A 22,355-nucleotide genomic window follows, 5' to 3' on the forward strand; every position below is an offset into this window, starting at 1 on the left:
TCTCTATATATATATATAGGGGGCCGCTCCAATGAGACTCCCTAATTTTAATGAGATCTAGGGCACGATCTAGTGCGTTTATTTTATCAATCATATGGCTGATATTGTATCTGGAGGGTGATTTTTTTTCGCAGGGTTCGAATCCTGGAGGGTGATTTTTTTTCGCAGGGTTCGAATCCTGAAGGGAGAAGAATATTTTAAATTTTGTTATTCATCAGTATATACTGCATTGTTCATCAGTATATACGGCCATGTTCATCAGTATATATGTCTTATTCATTACGAATTTTTTAAATTTTATTTTTCATCAGTATATACATTTTGTTCATTAGATATGCGTTTTGTTCATTAGTATTATATGTCTTATTTATTGTACTCATGTTACACGAAAAATAGAGGGTCTCACTGGAGCGCGCCCCTATATATATATATATATATATATATATATATGTTCACATGCATTGCGACGACCAGACTCGTTTGCGATACTCTCCCAGCGCCCACAACGGGAATATATTCCTATACTGCGGGTAATGCAGCATGCAGTTCCTCATGAACACTCCAGTTATATCCTGTCATTTTTCAATTTCTTTCTTTTCTCAGCAACACAAGATATTTTTAGTTTTAAGTCCAAATTAAAATATATAGAGGTGTGTGTGTGTGTGTTTTTGTTACCTCTTGAGGGAAATCTCCATCATCCATTTGTGCATTAATCAACAACTTTGCTGCTCTATGTAGAGGATTCGGATCCCTCTCCGCCTGCTCAATCCAAAATCATTTAAGTTACACATTAAACAATTAATTAGATATGGAATACTATATTGCAAATGGAACTAGCTAGGACTAACCTGTCCAGCATGCATAAGACCGAGCATGGCCCATGATGTCTGAACCAAATTCGTGCGGTTTCCTTCCAATGGAATGTATTTCTGTAACAGCATCACCATCGTAGTTAAGAGTTTAGTTTCATTCTTACATGTGATTTTATATACTTCCTCCGTCCATGAAAGAATTTCCTAGGAGAGAGTGACACGAGTTTTAAGAAAAAATATTGTTGAGTGTATTGAGAGTGGATAAAAAATAATTGAGTGTATTGGGAGTGGTGAAAATGTGTTACAATTAATATTGGGAGTTGTGAAAAGTAAAAAGTAAGAGGATTATAAGTGGTGGGGTATAGTCCAAAAATAGGTAGGAAGTTCTTTTGTGGACGTCCCAAAAAGGAAAGATAGGAAGTTCTTTCGTGGACGGAGGGAGTATTTATCTATCGATTCAATACCATGCTTGGGCAGGACTCGAGGCTTTCTCCCCATCCACCTTCTTCGTTCTGTGTTGTCAAGTAGAAATTCACAGCTTTTCTCACTGATTCACTGTTCTCATACGTCTTCCCCGCTGCATCTAGTCCTCTCAATACGAAGCACGTCCCATACAAGAAGCAAATTCCCCAGTATCCATACCTGCAACACCATTCCTCATTCAAATCTACTCTCTCTTTTTTTTTTTTTTTTTTGGAAAAGTGAAAGCACTAATTAAATTAAATCAGCTCACCATGAACCATCAGGCCATTGCTTTCCTTCGAGGAATTTAATTGCATGTTCAACAGAGCCTTCGATTTCTTTGGCGCGATGGCCTGGATACAGACGCTTGAAGGAGACGAGTGCTTGGATTATAGAACCAGTGACCTCCACGTGCCTGAGAAAGAACACACACAGTTTTAGAGAGTCATCCATGAAAATGCTATGAAACTACAATTTAACTAATGAAAAAATCTTACTCGAACTCGACCACGATGTCTGCAAAGAACTCGGAAGGGTTCAAAGCCTGCAGATACGGCTGCGGAACCGGAGGCTCCCAGATCCCAAATCCGCCGCTGTGAGGGCTCTGCAAATATAGGAGCACATTCACAGCGTCGTACAAGCGCTCAACATCGGCCTTCTCTCCGGCGATTTCCGTCGGCATTTGCGATAGCATAAGCAGACACTTGAGCGCTTCGGCCGTGCCGTCGGAGAGAACCCAACCATGATCTTGATCAGAGAAAGTCCAGGAGCCTTTAGTGAAGTGACGATACATGGCCGTGAAATCCCCCTTGGGATTCTCCTTCACCTGCGACTCCTTTATGAAGAAATGCGCCTTCTTGAGGCAGTCGCCGTACTCCTCAACCATGCCGCTCGCGATAATGGCTTGCGTCGCGAACGCGCTATCCCACATCTGGCTCCCGAAGCTCTGCATCTTCATGCCGTCTTCCGCCAGCCATAGGTAGTCGGGAACCCTAGCTAAGTGGTACCTGAATTCATCGCCGTCGGGGTCGTGGGCGAACCAGCACATCATCTGCAGACTCTGCATCAACCAATAAAACAGTAGCGTTAATGAATGATCGATGCATCAACCAATTAATTAATACTTAATTAATTAATGTAACACCTTTTCGACGCATCCGATGGTGATGTATCTGGTCTCCTCAGCGTTGTAGCGCATGTATTTGATGGCCTTGTCCATGGCCTTCTGCCGGATCTTGTTCAACGGCCACCGCCGCATCAGCGGCTCGCTGCAGTAGTTGAGGGTGTCCCACAGAAGATCTTGGATCTTCGAGTGAGGGTAGTAAAGATCCTCCTTGCAACAGTGGTGTCGCGCCTTGTTCCTGTCGATCTCGTCGTAGGGCTTCAAATGGATTTCGTCGCGGAGGGCCAAAACGACGTCGGTCAGGGGCCCGTGGAACTGTGTCGCGTATAGGTACGACATTGGCATGTAGGTTGTGCGGCAGTAACACCACATCTTTGCTGTACGTATTCCGATGTTTGTTTAGTATCGAATCCAAAATAAAAAATAAAAACAAAAACAGAGCTCCCCGTGCCTGGATGGTAAGGGAAAACGGAAGGGAAGAGCCAGAACTCCGGGGGAAGAGGGTTGCAACCGTCCCATTCGTACACTCCAAGAACCTGAAACATTTCCATCATCAAAATTTTTAATTTTTAATTTATAAATATCGTCCCACAAAAGAAAATCATCGCTGCACACAATAGATAATGGTAGAGTATGAGTACTCTATATTGTATTGTTATTTTGTAGACTGTAGCAGAGATGTCTGTTACATGTGGAGTTACGTACAAGACTCCTACTTTAGGCATAATTACTGCAAAAGCTCATCCAAAGCTTGGATGTGAGTGGACCCGACAGTATATTTGGGGATCATTTGGGCTCGCCGGCTATATAGAGTTTTAAAGCTAGAATTCACAAATAGAAATAGTGTTGGTAGTGAATTTCAGCATTAAAATTAGAATTCGCTACCAATACTATTTCTAGTTGTGAATTCAATTTTAAAACTTGAATTCACGAGTAGAAAATATTATTGGTTGTAAATTGTAGCTCAAAAATTCTAATTCGCGACTAAAAAATTGGGGATAGTTTTTAAGTTTTTTATATGAAGGATAAAATCATAAGAGTGACCAATTTTTAAGTTTTTTATATTAATGAACAATTTTTATTAATTTTTACTTTTTCAAAGTGCCCATTTTGAAATTCCATTAAAAAAATAATTAGATTAAGAATATGTGTGTGAAATTAAAGCTATGACTCACTTCTTGCTGTGCATATTTTCTTCGATAAGAATCAAGGTTTGAAATCGCTTTGTGATGATTTATGAGATGCCTTTACTCATGCTCGCCAACATGTGGTTGCGCCGTGAGGCAAACCGTGCAGCTCATGAGCTTGCGTGGCATTTGTTTTCTTTTTCTGATGTAATGATTTGACAGACCGATTTTCCTAATTGACTCTCCTGAGCGTTATTCTTTCTGATTCTTCATAATATAGTTCCTCTCTTTCGCTTCAAAAAAAGAAATTAAAGCTTTGATATATTTGTGGAAATAGAGTAATATTACCGAAAGATAAAGCTTTCCCCAAGAGGGTATTCCGGTAGCGCCTTCGTGATCAAGAATCCATTGCCTTCCCCTGCCCATGGCGCCGTCGCCGTCACCGTCGTTTGGTTCCTGCCCCAGTATCCTTAGCGCCACGTAGCTTAGCGCTGATCCAATCATTGTGCTGTGCCCTTCTATGTAAAATCCCCACCCCCCATCCTCGTTCTGCACCGTACAACACCGTTATGCATCTACAACAACTTTTTTTTTTTTTTTTTTTTGTAAATAATTAAATACATTAATTTTGCATGGTATTACCTGGTGGTTGTAGATGAAGCGGATGAGCTCCTTAATGTGCGCAGGTGTCAGCACCTTGTTGAGCATCCCGCTTATGTACAATGATATCAGCTGTCACACAAATCGTTACTAAACAATTAGTTACAAAAATTAAAATAGTAAAAAAAATTATAAGCTTACCAAAGGGGGAGTGAAGAAGAGCGGGCCGGCGTTCTCGGCCGGCCAGTGGCCGTCGCTGGCTTGGACCGCCCGGTTCACCCGCAGCGCCTTCTTCACGGCGGTCGTGGCGGCTTCGTAGCTGATCTCTTCATCCTCTCCGATTCTCACCGGCGGGATGTTAGTAAAAATGGAAGTAGGCTGCCACCAACCTTCTTCACCAACCACCTCCACCATTTGCCACCTACCACCATCTGCCACCTACCACCTCTCATCCCCTATAAAATCCTTCCTCGCAGCAGCATCACAACACACCAAATACAACTATCAAACAAAGCTTTCAGCTAAGAAAGATAGAGAGAGAAATAGAGAGAGAAAATTCTTGTGAGAGAAAACTTCAGTGTGGAAGTTATACACGAGTGATAAAAGTGAGTTGAGAGATAGCCTCTGCGTAGGCATATACAAAATACAGTGTGGTATTTTTGTTGTACTCCTCCTTTTGAGATTCTCTAATATATTGGTGTGGGTCCGTGGACGTAGGCAGTTTGGCCGAACCACGTTAAAAATATCGGTGTCATTTTTTCTTCTCGTTTCATATCGGTCGATATCCACAATATTGAGTCACACTTGATCCCGGGCGGAATTAGTTGCGTCTAATTTCCTAACAACTGGTATCAGAGCCACGTTGGTGGCGAAATTTTTTTTTTCTTGCGCTGGTACTATTCACGTGAATAGTGAATTCGTGAATAGTAAATTTTGCGAACAGTGTTTCGTGCGCAACGGTAATTATTCTTTTAAAATTCTTAGTATGCTCTGTGGTTGCAGTGTAAACTGAACCTCCACATCAGAAACGAATTTTTTGAGAAAATTATCGTGTTTTTTGATCGAGTGGGAGCAATGTCGACAGACGATAAAATTTCCAAAATGGAGAAATTCAATGGTGTGAATTTTGGATTTTGGAAAATGCAAATGGAGGATTACTTGTACCAGAAAGACCTGTATAAGCCCTTGAAGGAAAAGCCAGATGATATGAAGGACGACGAGTGGGAGGTGCTTGATCGAAAAGCACTCGGCGCAATCAGACTGACCTTATCAAAGTCAGTCGCCTTCAACATAAAGCATGAGAAGACAACAGCGTCTCTCATGAAAGCTTTATCCAGCATGTACGAGCAGCCGTCTGCAGCAAATAAAGTTCATTTGATCAAGAAATTGTTCAATATGAAAATGACGGAAAGCGGAAGATTTGGAGAACATTTGAACGAGTTCAACGAAGTGACGGACCAACTTACCACGGTGGACATCAAATTCGATGATGAGGTCCGGGCTTTGTTAATTCTTGGGCAGTTACCTGAGAGCTGGAATGGCACAGTCACGGCCATTAGCAGCTCTGCCGGTAAGTCCAAAATGAAGTTCGATGATGTCGTGAGCATGATCTTAACCGAGGAGATCCGGAGGCAGTCAGATGTAGTCTCCACTTCAGGTGCCGCTTTAAATGCAGAAAGCAGAGGCAGAAACTCAAACAGAAGTCAAGGGCGTGGACGGAGCAAGTCAAGGAATGGCAGGCAGAGCTCCAGGATCCACAAGAATTCCAACAAATCAAAGTCTGTTGAATGTTGGAACTGTGGTCAGGTCGGACACTACAGAACGCAGTGTAAAGTACCTTCAAAGGGAAACGAGACAAAGACCGAAGCCAATGTTGTGGCTGAAGAAGAAGGCGATGCCTTGATATGTTCCATGGAGAAAAGGGCCGAGTATTGGGTCATAGACTCTGGAGCATCTTTCCATGCCACCTCGAATCGAAATTCCTTCATAAATTACATGTCGGGAAATTTCGGAGAAGTATATCTCGGAGATGATCACCCATGCAGCGTGGTGGGCATAGGAGAAGTACAGATCAAACTCAATGGATCTGTATGGAAATTGAAGGACGTGAGACACATTCCAGAGTTGAGGAAGAACTTGATCTCCGTCAAGCAATTGTCAAGAGAAGGATGTGATACACACTTCTCAGGTGATTATTGGAAAATCACTAAGGGCGCAATGATTCTTGCACGTGGCAAGGATACTGGAAGCCTATACACAACGATGAATGCGTGTGTGACAATTGCAGTTGCTGATAGCAAGAAGAATGCAAATTTGTGGCACCAAAGACTTGGGCACATGAGCCAGAAAGGGCTCAAGTATATGCATTCGAAAGGGAAACTACCAGAGCTTCAGTCTGTTGATATAGACTTTTGCGAAAGTTGTATCTACGGGAAGCAGAAGAGGGTGAGTTTCAATACCAGTGGTAGAACTCCGAAGCAAGTAAAGCTTGAGTTAGTCCACACAGATGTTTGGGGCCCAGCAGCAGTTTCATCCAATGGCGGAAAGTCTTACTTTGTGACTTTCATCGATGACCACTCGAGAAAGGTGTGGGTTTACTTCTTGAGACACAAGTCAGAGGTGTTCGAGGCGTTCAAGAAGTGGAAGGCCATGGTGGAAAATGAAACTGGCTTACGGATAAAGAAGTTGAGATCCGATAATGGTGGAGAATACGAAGATATGGCGTTCAAGAAATTTTGTTACCAGGATGGCATCAAGTTAGAAAGGACGTTGCCAGGGACACCACAACAAAATGGAGTTGCAGAACGCATGAACCGGACGTTGACAGAAAGAGCTAGGAGCATGAGGATACATGCAGGACTGCCAACACAATTTTGGGCAGAAGCTGTCAACACTGCGGCATATCTCGTTAACCATGGGCCATCTGTACCATTGGAGTACAGAATACCTGAGGAAGTTTGGAGCGGCAAAGAAATTAAACTTTCTCACTTGAAAGTATTTGGTTGTGTCGCGTATGTACACATTAGTGATAATGCCAGGAGTAAGCTCGACTCCAAATCACTAAAATGTACTTTCATTGGATATGGTGGAGATGAGTTCGGGTACCGTTTTTGGGATGACAAAAACATGAAGGTCATTCGAAGCAGGAATGTCATATTCAATGAAAATGTGATGTACAAGGACAGGAATGCAGTGCAGTCCACCGACACAACAAGTGACGATCCAACATACGTTGATCCAGATGATACTGCAGAGTGCAGTACATCAAAGCAAATAGATGAAGGTTTGCAGACGGAGGAGCCCAACTCTGAGGCTGATCCACCACAGTCTCCAGTTCCAGCTCCAACTCCTATACCCAGGAGGTCATCTCGACCTCATGTTCCAAACAGGAAGTACATGAATCAAATGTTATTGACCGATGCTGGTGAACCTGAATTCTATGAAGAAGCATGTCAAGTCGGAGATTCTGTCAAGTGGGAGCTTGCAATGAAAGAAGAGATAAAATCTCTTATCTCTAATATGACGTGGGAACTAGTTGAGTTGCCCAAAGGAAAGAAAGCTCTACACAACAAATGGGTGTACAGAATCAAAGAAGAGCATGATGGTTCAAAGCGATATAAGGCAAGATTGGTAGTCAAAGGTTTCCAACAGGAAGAAGGAATTGACTACACAGATATCTTTGCTCCGGTTGTAAAGTTGACAACAATCCGGTCGGTCCTGAGTATTGTCGCAACGGAGGACTTGCATCTAGAGCAGTTAGATGTGAAAACTGCTTTCCTCAATGGTGACTTAGAGGAGGAAATATACATGCAACAACCAGATGGATTCTCTGTCAAAGGAAAGGAGAAGCTGGTGTGCAAGTTGAAAAAGAGCCTGTATGGCTTGAAGCAAGCTCCGAAGCAATGGTACAAGAAGTTTGATGGATTCATGCAGAAAAATGGCTACATGAAGTGCAATGCTGACCATTGTTGTTACTTCAAGAGGTTCGAGTCCAGCTATATCATCTTGCTACTTTATGTTGATGACATGTTAGTAGCCGGCTCAGACTTGAACGAAATCAAGAAGTTGAAAAGACAGCTTTCAGCGGAGTTCGAGATGAAGGACTTAGGAGAAGCAAAGCAAATTCTCGGGATGAGAATTTACAGAGACAAGCAAAAAGGTGTTTTGCAGTTGTCTCAGGCCAACTACGTCAATCGAATCTTGCAAAGATTCAACATGAGCAGTGCTAAGCCGGTTAGCTCAGCATTAGCTAACCATTTCCGCCTATCCAAAGAGCACTCTCCAAAGACTAAGGAGGAAAGAGACTTCATGGCTAAAATTCCTTACGCCTCAGCCATTGGAAGTCTGATGTATGCCATGGTCTGTACTAGACCAGATATCGCTCATGCAGTGGGAGTTGTGAGCAGATTTATGGCAAATCCAGGAAAGCAGCATTGGGAAGCAGTAAAGTGGATATTGAGATATCTACGTGGATCTACTGATAGATGCTTGTGTTTTCGACGAGGTGATGTAGCACTACAAGGTTTTGTAGATGCAGATTTTGCTGGTGAGGTAGATCGCAGGAGAAGCACTACCGGTTATGTCTTTACTGTTAGCACGACTGCTGTTAGTTGGATCTCGCAGATACAAAAGATTGTTGCTTTATCCACTACAGAAGTAGAGTACGTGGCAATCACCGAGGCTAGCAAAGAAATGATCTGGTTACAAGGGTTGTTGGCAGAATTGGGTTTTGATCAGACGAAGAATGTCTTGCACAGCGATAGTCAGAGTGCGATACATCTGGCAAAGAATTCAGCATTTCATTCTAGAACAAAGCATATTGGACTTCGTTATCATTTCATCAGATCTCTGTTGGAGGATGAGGTGTTAATACTTGAAAAGATCCAAGGAGCTCAAAATCCAGCCGACATGCTTACAAAGGCAGTAACCATTGATAAATTGAAGTTGTGCTCAGCTTCAATTGGTTTGCTAGAATGACAAAGACAGAAAGGCTGTTGCGTTGATCGAGGTGTGAAGACAGATTGAAATCAGTCTTCAAGTGGGAGATTGTTAGTAAAAATGGAAGTAGGCTGCCACCAACCTTCTTCACCAACCACCTCCACCATTTGCCACCTACCACCATCTGCCACCTACCACATCTCATCCCCTATAAAATCCTTCCTCGCAGCAGCATCACAACACACCAAATACAACTATCAAACAAAGCTTTCAGCTAAGAAAGATAGAGAGAGAAATAGAGAGAGAAAATTCTTGTGAGAGAAAACTTCAGTGTGGAAGTTATACACGAGTGATAAAAGTGAGTTGAGAGATAGCCTCTGCGTAGGCATATACAAAATACAGTGTGGTATTTTTGTTGTACTCCTCCTTTTGAGATTCTCTAATATATTGGTGTGGGTCCGTGGACGTAGGCAGTTTGGCCGAACCACGTTAAAAATATCGGTGTCATTTTTTCTTCTCGTTTCATATCGGTCGATATCCACAATATTGAGTCACACTTGATCCCGGGCGGAATTAGTTGCGTCTAATTTCCTAACACGGGATTCCGAGCAGATCGATTCCGCTTTCCCTTTTGAGCTGCAGTCTCATGAACAAGTCGCCGCATGAATGGAACCCCTTCTTCCTGTTCTTGCTCCAGTCGTCGCGAGCCTTCTGGAAATCGACGAGCTGCGCTTCCCGCTCCTCCGCCGTGCCGGCGTTCTCGTCGTACTCCCATATTTGCCGGCCGACGAAGTTGTTCGTGCTGTACAGATACGGGCCGTGGCCCTCTGCGATCTTCAGCCACCACATTTTTTTTTCTTCCGTGTTTTGGTAAGCTGAAATACTTTTCCGGTGAAATAGTTAAGCTTCGAGAAATACTAGGCTTTTATAAGATGCATGAAACGCACAATTTAGAGCTATTGAATATTGAATATTACCGTTGGATTTTGAATCTGTTAAGCTCCCATTAGTTAGTAAACAGAATTGGTTAGGGAGTTAGTTAGCTGAGTAAGTTATCCTGTGTAAACTGGTGTACAAACACCAACTTGTAAAACTTGCATAAATAGGAGAATGCGATGAAATGAAAGATGGTTTTTCTGATTCAATCTCTCTCTCTATTATGAAGTCTTTCTTATATTTCAACAAGAGCTCACGCTTTTTCAGCAGTTAAAGTTACACAAGTCTTAATTTACTTTCATTACTACTAAATTTCATGCCACAATTTAGAGAAGAAATGAATGTAAGAATCTGTGGTGTTGTCGAAATAGATTCTAAATTAAGATTGTATGTGTGTGCAGCGGAGCCAGAAATTTCAATAGTAATTAAGAATCTGTAGTTATGTGTGGGTAAAAAGTGTTAGTCCCATTTATTTTATCCTTTTTATTTTCTATTTAACTCTTAATATCTAATACTTATGTGACAAATTAATAAACAGTATTAGCCACACATAGTAAAGGATTATATATGTGTGGTTAATAACATTTTTAATCACTAATTATTAACCATTAATAAGTGTGACATAAACGTTTTAGCGACAAATGCATTAATTTTTATAATGGATTTAGTAATTTTAATGGTCCTCACATTCTTACAAAAATTATACTAGTTCTCAATAATAGAACCACCACACACATAAGAAGTGGATTATGTATATCCTCTTCTTATTTTAGTATATAGATCCAAATATGGGTTACTCATTTGTGCGTGTGTGGCGCACTAAGAACATGACATGTGTGAGAGACCTTCCAAGGCGAAATACACATAGGGGTAAAATAGTAAATATTAATTTTGGATATTGATAATAATAATAATAATGATAATATTTTATTTTAAAATTCTTTTTTATCTATTTTTTTCTGTACCACTCATGAAAATATGCAACATAAATATGCATATAGTTAAATATGAATATGCATGTTGTTATATATAGATATACGTGATGTTGTGATCACATTGATAATTATCTTTTACCTGACATGTCGCCTAATTCACATTGAAAATCTAATAGGGACTTCTTTGGTTGGTGCCGCATTCACATTTAATAGGGACTTCTCTCCTAATTGGAATACTTCTCTCCTAATTGGAATATATTTGACATCATCACGCATATTAATATTTTTTGTTTTTGTAACAAAAAAAAAAGATTGAGATTGAGACATAATAAATTACGGAACACAGGATCTCACACTTTAGGGGATGTTAATCCAGCCCGAAACCTGCGGACTGACCCGATTAACCCCCAAACGAGCAGTCCTTAATGGATAACTCAAGATTTATATTATTTTTTAAAAAAATTAACCATAAACACAAAATGAGTTTTGTTGTATTTTTAATGGAGCAGGCGGAGAGGGATCCGAAACCTCTACACAAAGCAGCAAAGTTGCTGACTAATGCACAGATGGAAGATGGAGATTTCCCTCAAAGAGGTAACAAAAACACACACCTCTATTTTAGTTTGGTCTTAAAAATCTACGTGTTGTTGAAAAAAGAAAGAAATTGAAAAATGACATGATATAAATGGGGTGTTCATGAAGAACTGCATGCTGCATTACGCTTGTTAGGACAGCTATGGGCTCAATAGGCTTTCAAAGATCAAAATTTCGTTGCTTAAGATAGATTTTAGCCCAACTATTGTTTGTGGAATTGGGCCCAACTATTTCTTTTGGTAGCATAAACAAATAAATTAATTTTAGGGTTATTGGCGCCTAAATACATAAATTTTAGGTCTGTTTGATTTTTTTTTTTCACGAATTTTGAAAGTTGTCAAAAAAATCACGAATTTTGAGTCATTTTGTTTTTTTCCACAAACTTTAAGAATTATCAAAAAAATACATAAACTTTGGCTAAATTTGTTTATTCCCACGAAATATATTATCATAAAAATTATCCAAATAATTCTTTTTTTTTCTTTTCAAAACGACGTCGTTTTGATTATAGAATATATTTTGAAATTAAAAAAAAAATCATGTGTCACCATGAATAATTGTCATCTATAGTTAATTAAATTAATTAAGCTAGCTAATTAATTATAAAAGAATTATTTGAACCATTTTTTTATAACAATATATTTTGTGAAAAGAAAAAAAAAAAAGCAAAATGAGCCAAAGTTCGTATTTTTATTGACAATTCTCAAAGTTCGTGGGAAAAAATAAAATAAATCAAAGTTCATATATTTTTTGACAAATTTCAAAGTTCGTGGGAAAACTAAAATAGATCCAAAATTCGTGTATTTAGGCGCCAATAAACCTTCATTTTATTACTTTTTTTCTGTTATCAGAAAAAAATATTATTGAGGATTCATTGGTACCATAGGTACCCAAACATTACACAAGTAAAGCAGAGATGTCGTTGGAGATCCAAGACTGAAAGTTAAGATCCCTATCGGTCATCTTAAAAGTCTTGTTCCAGCTCCACAACCTCGCTTTTATTTCTCCAATCGCACTTTTGACATCCCAAATCGGGATGAGATCCAGTGTCCCACAATTTCATGTGTGCCACTGTGTCTCATGCTTATATCTACTATTTAAAAATATTTTTTATAAAAATAAAATTTATTATAATACTATGAATTATATTTAATATTTATTTCAAAAAATTAAATTTTTTAAAAAGTATATACCATCACTTTAAATTTATCAACCTATTATTAGCTAATAAAAGTGAAATTAAATGATAAAAAACAATTATATACCTTAGATTGATGGAATAAACTCTAGTTAATAATCACAAAATTAAACTAAAGCATATAAAATTGAAATTTAAGAAAATATATATAAGAAATTAAACAAAATTGAAAGTGAGACACAAAGTGGGACATAAAATGTGGTACACGGAATCTCATTCCGAATATCAAGTGATAAATTAACAGCACAATCCTCAGTATAATTTTTGAAGGGAATGATGTTAGCAAGAGATGAAGAACTAGAGCTATTGTCAACCACATAATTTAATTTGTATTTCAAGAACATCAGCAGCACACTTGCCAAACTGTATCCTTTTCTTTTCTTCAGACTATATATGAAAACCTCTTGCCTAACTTAGCAATTTCTCCTCCTAAATCTTGCGCCATTGTCGCATATTTCATCCATTTTTCGGCATAATCAGCCATCGCCGTGGCTCAACCAAACGCCGTTCACCATCGCATCACAACCCCGATTGCGATGCCTCAAATGGTGAACTAGAATTTCAGCTTCCAAATTGCCACATCAGCTTTGAAAACTTACCCAACATGTACTCCAACAATAAATTAGTTTCTAATTTTTAGAGTCCCATTATAATACTAAAAAAAAATTAAAAAATGTGACTGGGAATTGTTGGAAATTTCAACTTCCAAATTCACAATTGGGAAATCAACAGATCATGATAACTTAAAAGCTGATATTACATAATTTACACTAAAAAACAGAGAAAAAGAAAAGGAACAACACTTGGCGAGCTTCGTTATTGCAGACTTCCGCAAGCCATCTTTCACATGGTTATTTTGTACTAGTTCTTTGACATGGGCTGTCACAGATTTTTCACCCAAGCATTCTTCACACAGACACATATATATCTATAAATACATATATATATATTTGTTTTGAATATGGTTGCTCTCATATACTCTGTTTACAAGCATTGCGATGACCAGACTCGTTTGCGATACTCTCCCAGTGCCCACAGCGGGAATATATTCCTATATTGCGCGTAATGCAGCATGCAGTTCTTCATGTACACCCCAGTTATATCCTGCCATTTTTCAAAATTTTTCTTATTTTAGCAACTCACAGATTTTTAACACCAAATGAAAATACAAGTGTGTGTGTTTTTGTAATTAAATACCTCTTGAGGAAAATCTCCATCGTCCATTTGTGCATTAATCAACAGCTTTGCTGCTCTGTGTAGAGGTTTCGGATCCCTCTCCGCCTGCTCCATCAAAAATACCACAAAATTCATTTAGATTATACATTAAATAAGTAGATATTAATTATATTTTATTGCAGATGGAATTAGGACTAACCTGTCCAGAATACATAAGACCGAGCATGGCCCATGATGTCTGAACCAAATTTGTGCGGTTTCCTTCCAAAGGAATGTATTTCTGTAACAACATCATCGTATTGTTAAGAGTTTAATTTCATCTTTTCTATGATTTGATTGATTTATTTATTTATTTATAGATTTAATACCATGCTTGGGCAGGACTCGAGGCTTTCTCCCCATCCACCTTCTTCGTTCTGTGTTGTCAAGTAGAAATTCACAGCTTTTCTCACTGTTTCGCTGTTCTCATACGTCTTACCCGCTGCAACTAATCCTCCCAATACGAAGCACGTCCCATACAAGAAGCAAATTCCCCAGTATCCATACCTGCAATACCATTCATCATTCAAATTTACTCTCTTTTTTTTTCTTTCAGGGAAGTGGAAGTAGCAATTAAATCGCAAACTTTGTTTGAAATGCTCGATCAATGCAAGTCGACCATGTCAAGCATTACGCATTAGTGGTGAATGCACCAACGCTCAACATGTTCGACCACTGCGAGTCGAGCAATCGAGCATTCTTAGAAAATGCACTAATATTCGATGTAAAGGTAAAAAAGTTCTAAATGGGTATGAGCACACCCTAGTCTAGCCAAAACCTTTTAGTCATAGGAAATTCTAGCCATACAAATAAAAATATGGAAATAATAGCATTTCTGACTAAAATACCCTTTTAGTGTGTAACAATATAAAATATACTATTACACACCTTTTAGAAACGAAAAAAGTGTGTAATAGTATATTTTACACTGTTACACACTTTTTCGCAACCACACACTTTTACATTATTACACACTTTTGTGAAAAAGTGTGTAACAGTGTAAAATACACTGTTACAAACTTTTCGCAGTTACACACTTTATGTTATTACACACTTTTGCGAAAAAATGTGTAACAGTATTAAGGGTATAATTGTACATTTACATTAAAAAATGCTAGTTTTTCCATATTTTTATTTGGGTGGACATTTTTTCCTTTTCTTATACAAGAACGGCTAATTGAGCCCATTAACTCATTTATATATATTTTGTAAAATATTAGTATTTTCAAAATTTTAGTAGATACAATTTTCACCCTGCAAGTCAAGCATCAGTGCTAAACAAATGCTCGACACGGTCAACCATTGCGAGTCAAACGGTCGAGCATTCTTAAAAGTGCACTAATACTCGAGATTTGTCGATTGCTAGTCGAGTGTCACTTCAAAATACACTCATGCTCGACGTAAGAGTAAAAAAGTAGCTCACCATGAACCATCAGGCCATTGCCTTCCTTCGAGGAATTTAATCGCACGTGCGACAGAGCCTTCGATTTCTTTGGCGCGATGGCCTGGATACAGACGCTTGAACGAGACGAGTGCTTGGATTATACAAGCAGTATTCTCCACGTGCCTGAATAAGAAACACACTCTGTTTCAGAGTCGCCCATGAAAATGCGATGAATCTTCAATTGAATGAAAAATCTTACTCTGATTCAACCACGATGTCCGCAAAGAGCTCCGAAGGGTTCAAAACCTGCAGATACGGCTGCGGAACCGGCGGCTCCCAGATCGCAAATCCGCCGCTGAGAGGGCTCTGCAAATAAAGGAGCACGTTCACACCGTCGTAGAGGCGCTCCACGTCGGCCTTCTCCCCGGCGATTTCCGTCGGCATTTGCGACAGCATAAGCAGACACTTGAGCGCCTCGGCGGTGCAGTCGGAGACGACCCAGCCCTGATCCTGATCAGAGAAAGTCCAGGAGCCTTTGGTGAAGTGACGATACATGGCCATGAAATCCCCCTTGGGATTCTCCTTCACCTGCGACTCTTTGATGTAGAAATGCGCCTTCTTGAGGCAGTCGCCGTATTCCTCCACCATGCCGCTCGCGATGACTGCTTGCGTCGCGAGCGTGCTGTCCCACAGCTGGCTCCCGAAGCTCTGCATCTTCATGCCGTCTTCCGCCAGCCACAGGTAGTCGGGAACTCTAGCTAAGTGGTACTTGAATTCGTCGCAGTTGGGGTCGTGTGCGAACCAGCACATCATCTGGAGACTCTGCATCAATGGATAAAACAGTAGCGTTAATGAATATCATGATCGATGGAGCAAGAGCCACCAATTAATTTATTGATGAATTAATTTAATACCTTCTCGACGCATCCGATGGTGATGTATCGGCTCTCCTCAGCGCCGTAGCGCATGTACTTGATGGCCTTGTCCATGGCCTTCTGCCGGATCTTGTTCAACGGCCAGCGCCGCATCAGCGGCTCGCTGCAGTAGTTGAGAGTGTCCCACAGAACATCCTGGATCTTCGAGTGAGGGTAGTAAATATCCTCCTTGCAACAGTGGTGTCGCGCCTTGTTCCAGTCGATCTCGTCGTAGGGCTTCAAATGGATTTCGTTGCGGAGGGCCAAAACGACGTCGGTTAGGGGCCCGTGGAACTGTTTCGCGTATAGGTACGACATTGGCATGTAGGTTGTGCGGCAGTAACACCACATCTTTGCTGCATTCCGATGTTTGTTTAGTATCGAATCAAAAACAAAAAACAAAAACAGAAACAGAGCTCCCCGTACCTGGATGGTAAGGGAAAACGGAAGGGAAGAGCCAGAACTCCGGGGGAAGAGGGTTGCAACCGTCCCATTCGTACACTCCAAGAACCTGAAAGCATTTTCATCATCAAAATTTATACTTCATGGTTAAAAGTTTTTGATGGATGTTACTTTGGGGCAGGTTAAAGATTTCAGGGAGAGGTAGTAAATTAATAGCCCCTATCGGATAATCTTTTAACATATTTACCTCCCTATCTTTTGATTTTAAGTTGTTAGCTCCTCAACAAATTTGAAAATTTTCTTCTTCAACGTAACAAAATTCAGTGAAACCCGATGAAAAAAAATAGAAATAAATGAAACAATAAAAAACGAAGGTGCGACTGCTTTTATATATTTTCGGGATTATATCAAAAAGAATAAAAGTTAATTAAAAATACCAAATAAAGGAAAGTTCATTCTTCCTAATACATTGATAAATAGAGTGAGATCCACTTGAGAGATAATAATAAATAAAAAATGAAAAATATTGACGGAGTAAAGTGTCCGTCAGAAATATGGGGAATTTTGCATTTCTTCTAAGATATTGAGGAGCTAACAGCCCAAAATCAAAAGATAAGGTGATAAATATGTTATGAGGTTATATAATAGGGACTTAGGGAGATATTTGCTACTCCTCCCCAGATTTAATTTTCTAGTTTTTGAATAATGTATCTGAATTCTAAGGATATCTTGAGTGATCACCCACAAATTGTCTTTCATTTCTTTTAGTCCTACTTTTAATTTCGTAGTCATACCAACTAACTATTTACCTGATATACATAGGAAATTAATGATTTTTTGTTTAAATTTTGGTTCAACCACATTAGTAGACGACTTAAGAATATGTGTCATGTGTCCAAAACATTGATAGATATATGTGTGGAAATTAAATAGTGAATATATTACCGAAAGATACGTCTTTCCCCATGAGGGTATTCCGGTGGCGCCTTCGTGATCAAGAATCCACTGCCTTCCTCTGCCCATGGCGCCGTCGCCGTCATCTGGTCCCTGCCCCAGTATCCTTAGCGCCACGTAGCTTAGCGCTGATCCAATCATTGTGCTGTGCCCTTCTATGTAAAATCCCCACCCCCCATCCTCATTCTGCACCGTACAAACACCGTTATGCATCTCCACCACTTTTTTTTCTTTTTTTCTTTTTCTTTAATAATTAAATACATCAATTTGGCATGATTGATAAAATCACCTGGTGGTTGTAGATGTAGCGGATGAGCTCCTTAATGTGCGCAGGTGTCAGCACCTTGTTGAGCGTCCCGCTTATGTACAAAGATATCAGCTGTCGCACAAAACGTTACTAAACAATTAGTTACAAAATTAAAATAGTAAAACAAAATTATAAGCTTACCAAAGGGGGAGTGAAGAAGAGCGGGCCGGCGTTCTCGGCCGGCCAGTGGCCGTCGCTGGCTTGGACCGCCCGGTTCACCCGCAGCGCCTTCTTCACGGCGGTCGTGGCGGCTTCGTAGCTGATCTCTTCGTTCTCTCCGATCCTCACCGGCGGGATTCCGAGCAGATCGATTCCGCTTTCCCTTTTCAGCTGCAGTCTCAGGAACAAATCGGCGCACGAATGGAACCCCTTCTTCCTGTTCTCGCTCCAGTCGTCGCGGGCCTTCTGGAAATCGACGAGCTGCGCCTCCCGCTCCTCCGCCGTGCCGGCGTTCTCGTCGTACTCCCATATCTGCCGGCCGACGAAGTTGTTCGTGCTGTACAGATACGGGCCGTGGCCCTCCGCGATCTTCAGCCGCCACATTTTTTTTTAAATTTATTTATTTTTCCTTTCCGTCAGCTGGAAAATAATTTTCCGGCAGATTAAAACAGTTGAGCTTCGAGAAATACTAGGTTTTATGATAAGATGCATGAAGCACGCACACGATTTAGGGCTCACGCTTTTTCTGCAGTTAAAGCTACACAAGTCGCGACGTGCACGTCTTAATTTACTTCCACACTACTACTAAATTTCATGCTACAATTCAGATAGATAAAAATCGAAAAATAAAGCAGAGTTTTTAGCAAGCGAAGATATATATACGTACAAGAAATGAATGTAAGAATCTGTAGTGTCTGTAGATGCTTCGGCTGAAATAGCTTCTAAACTAAGATTATATGTGTGTGTGTGTGTGTTTTATATGTGGCGAAAGTGGAGGTTTGGAGTGATGCTATTTATAGAAGGGGTAGATAACTTGGTAGATTATAATTTTGAAATACGTGTTTGAAAAATACTCGCAAAGTAAAACTTGGTTGGCTGTGTATTCAATATCCAACACATGTGGTTGTATATTTTATTCATAATGCTCAGACACCAATACCATATTATATAAATTATCAAATAAAGATTCGATCTCCAAAATCAATCTTCTCAATCATAGACTCAATTAAAAGTTGCAGAAGTGCCAGCTGAATTGATGATTAATATACCGAATATAGATGGGAGTTTAGACTGTTTAAGACTCATATATATTGGCGTGCTTGAAATTTTTTTAGGTCCTTGAAAAAACAAAACACATGTTCTTTTTGTCGCTTTTGCCAATTCTTTTCTATTTTGTTTTTTTTTTTATTGGAAGAGACAAATTAAGTTGACATCTTATGATATATATAGGGTATCCAATTAAATTACATTATTAGTATAAAATTAATATACCTATAATATTAATTTAATTTATTTAATGTTCAAGGACTGCAATGATGTGATGTATATATACACAAAGGGGTCGGTTAAAATAAAATCTCATTTTAATTTAAAAATTGTGAATAAACATGAAAATTTACGATTAATTAATCACTTTATTGAACGAATTCATGATCGGTAAAAAATCATTTTCAAATAATTGAACGAGGCCCATTGTTTTGAAATAATTTGGCTAACCGAACTCGATTTATAGCGCCTCCCAAGATGCTACCCTTCAAATCAAACATTAAATTGATACAAATCCAAAATTGCTAAAGACAGACACTTCAAAATTTCCGCAACCCCACTTGGTACTTTTCTTATCACTAAAATTAATTTATCAATTAATGTCTCGTTGGTTGATACAAACAAAATATCTTACTCCATTTCGCAATATATATATATATATATATATATAGTTAAACACATAAAAATTTAACACACATATAGTAGATAATGCATGTAGTATAGTTCATCGAGAAGTATATGTCGTACTACCTCCGTCCATCGAGAGTATACAACATTTATTTGATTTGGCGTCCACAAAGAGTATACTATTTTCATTTTTTAAACATGATCTCAGTTTCTTCTTCTTTTTTTTTAACTACAATCACTCATTTTTTATATGACATCACGCTCAATTCAATTACAACTACACATCTAACAATTAAACCCGTGTCCAGCAAAAATTGTATACTATTGATGAACGGAGCAAAGCGAATTAATTGTTGTATTTCCCCAACAGCAGAGGATCCACACCCAAAAGGAACATAAAGAAGAAAGCATACATACCTGAAATGTAGGGCAGAAGTTAAAGGGTGTGACCAATATTTGTGAGCTAGCAGAAATTAGAAGTTTGTTTTTGTAGTAGAATTAGTTTCTGCATAGACTACTTATATAAACGAAAGTGATGCAGAGTTTGCTTGAGAAATTTAATCCACCAAGAGGGGGAAAAAGTCTTATATGGGCTGCAGACTTTATTCCTATTTGTCAACGTCAATCTATGGGTGCTATACATTAATAAATATTATATGTCCAATTTTTTTTTGTGAAATTCTTCATGTACACACACTTTAATTTTGCATGAAGATTACAATAATAATTGAAGTTTATAGTCACATTACGACAGTGGATTATGCCAAAAGCAACGTATGAATTGGTCATGATTGTCTGCTTTTCATCGGCTTTTAGTTGGGAGTTTAACCTTTTTGTCGTTAGGATATAATTTAATTATAAGTTAATTTGGATTATTAGTAATAAATTTTAGTTAAATGACGTCGCGCGTTGTCCAAATTAAAATAAAATGAATAGATATAGCAATTTCATTCGAAGTGTACACATCGTATCTCACAAAAGATAATTTTACTCATAAACTTTTGGGTATTGAAATGAGTTATTTTTATCTTTTTGTAGAAATGAGTGGTCATTTGTGAACTGGGCAGTAATAGCCCAGATCGGATCTTCTGTTCCATTATTTTGTGTGTACCACTCTAAATTTATCTTTTTTATAATTATTTTTTATAAAAATAAAAAATATAATTATATTATGAACTCTAATTAATATTTATAACTAAAAATTGAAATTTTAAAAAATTATATACCCTAACTTTGAATTAATGAACCCAAATAATCAATTATTAATTCAAATAAAGATAACAAAAATAAGTATAAACCCTAATTGGATGAGTGAACCCTTGTTAGTTATCTTTTTATAATATGAAAGCATAATAAATTAAAATTGAAAAAAATATAATTAAAAATTATAATAAATTAAGAGTGGTACACGATGGTACACACAAAATAGTAGGAACTCATGTGGTAATAGCCACACCTTATCCAATTTCGAAGAAAACAAAAGTGCAGAGAGTCCTCTCCGAGGAGTAGAAATTTTACCTCAAATGAAAATTTTCACTATAAATATTACATCTTCTTAAAAGGTAAAAGTATTATGTGGTTGTTAAAACATAATATCTTGGACGAATAGAAATACTATAATATATATGAATTACTAAAAGCACTAAAAGATTTCATCTTCGTATATCCGTACCAAATTTATGACAATAAAGGATATGACAGCAACAATAATTTGACTGCATTTGTGTGTACATGAACATAATCAATTAAAAATTATTTATTTAGGAAACTAAATTTATATTTATTTTTATTTTTATTTATAGTATCATTTATCATTTTAATATATAGTTCTTAAACTAATTATTGGAATTGAAAATTATTATACTATAAAACTCATAAAATTGAAAAAAAAATCATCTAAAATATTTAATATAAAAGTTAAATTTAATTAATCAAGTATCGCCTAATTTTGTCATCATTAGAAAAAAAAAACACGAGCAATAACAAAAAAACATTGATATATTCATATTTATTTTCTAGGTTTCATCTTTACATAATTAATTTTTTATTCCAATGATTTTAGTACAAAATTAAACTTATAATAAAACTAATAAATAAATCATTTGCATTGTAATTCTAAATTATTAAATTTTCAGAATAAAAAATAGTAACTTGTATGGATGAAGAGTTCTAATAAATACTACTACTTAAATCATTATTAAAATATAAAACATAAACTATAATATATTTTTAGATTTAATATATGTATAATATATTAAATTACATCATTAACTTTAAATTAAATATATACAAAGAATATAATAGATAAATCAAATTTTATAAAACAAGGCTCATTTATAATAAGTACATATAAATATATCATAGTATTTAAAATTTATTCATAACAAATTGAGCCACCAAACAAATTCGCTAAGTTCATAGAAATATAAATATATATAGTCGGTGTCCACTACGAAACCAATAGTATTTCGCCAAGATAGGAGACAATAATAATACGTGGGCCAAATTATTATGAGAACTTATTAATTATAGAGTCATTAGCTGCCGAATCAGGTGCACTATTATTATTATTATTATTATTATTATTATTATTATTATTATTATTATTATTATTATTATTA

General features: G+C 37.8%; 2 protein-coding genes across 6 annotated transcripts; both read right to left on the bottom strand.

Moving 5' to 3' along the window:
• Nucleotides 1-424: 424 nt before the first annotated feature.
• LOC130985207 (dammarenediol II synthase-like) lies at nt 425-9,947 on the bottom strand. The gene is made up of 12 exons (XM_057908037.1): nt 9,666-9,947; nt 4,326-4,481; nt 4,167-4,256; nt 3,873-4,073; nt 2,849-2,933; nt 2,419-2,774; nt 1,772-2,334; nt 1,546-1,689; nt 1,277-1,454; nt 849-929; nt 676-759; nt 425-572 (listed from the first exon to the last, which is right to left on the bottom strand). The coding sequence occupies exons 1-12, from the start codon at nt 9,909-9,911 to the stop codon at nt 453-455; spliced, it is 2,304 nt and encodes a 767-aa protein (XP_057764020.1). The 5' UTR covers nt 9,912-9,947; the 3' UTR covers nt 425-452.
• A 3,464-nt stretch (nt 9,948-13,411) lies between these two features.
• LOC130985208 (dammarenediol II synthase-like) lies at nt 13,412-20,308 on the bottom strand. Of its 5 annotated transcripts, none has more exons than XM_057908041.1 (12): nt 20,152-20,308; nt 18,043-18,480; nt 17,884-17,973; nt 17,586-17,780; nt 16,665-16,749; nt 16,239-16,594; nt 15,584-16,146; nt 15,364-15,507; nt 14,270-14,447; nt 14,101-14,181; nt 13,923-14,006; nt 13,412-13,829 (listed from the first exon to the last, which is right to left on the bottom strand). In XM_057908041.1, the coding sequence occupies exons 2-12, from the start codon at nt 18,442-18,444 to the stop codon at nt 13,710-13,712; spliced, it is 2,298 nt and encodes a 765-aa protein (XP_057764024.1). In that variant the 5' UTR covers nt 18,445-18,480; nt 20,152-20,308; the 3' UTR covers nt 13,412-13,709. The 5 variants fall into 5 exon arrangements, with proteins under 5 accessions (XP_057764024.1, XP_057764025.1, XP_057764022.1 ...); XM_057908042.1 differs by having other exon boundaries at nt 18,043-18,598; nt 20,152-20,223; XM_057908039.1 differs by lacking the exon at nt 20,152-20,308 and adding an exon at nt 18,728-19,115 and having other exon boundaries at nt 18,043-18,645.
• Nucleotides 20,309-22,355: the final 2,047 nt, after the last annotated feature.

The sequence above is a fragment of the Salvia miltiorrhiza genome, chromosome 5, assembly GCF_028751815.1.
Source record: "Salvia miltiorrhiza cultivar Shanhuang (shh) chromosome 5, IMPLAD_Smil_shh, whole genome shotgun sequence".
NCBI classification, from domain to species: domain Eukaryota; kingdom Viridiplantae; phylum Streptophyta; class Magnoliopsida; order Lamiales; family Lamiaceae; genus Salvia; species Salvia miltiorrhiza.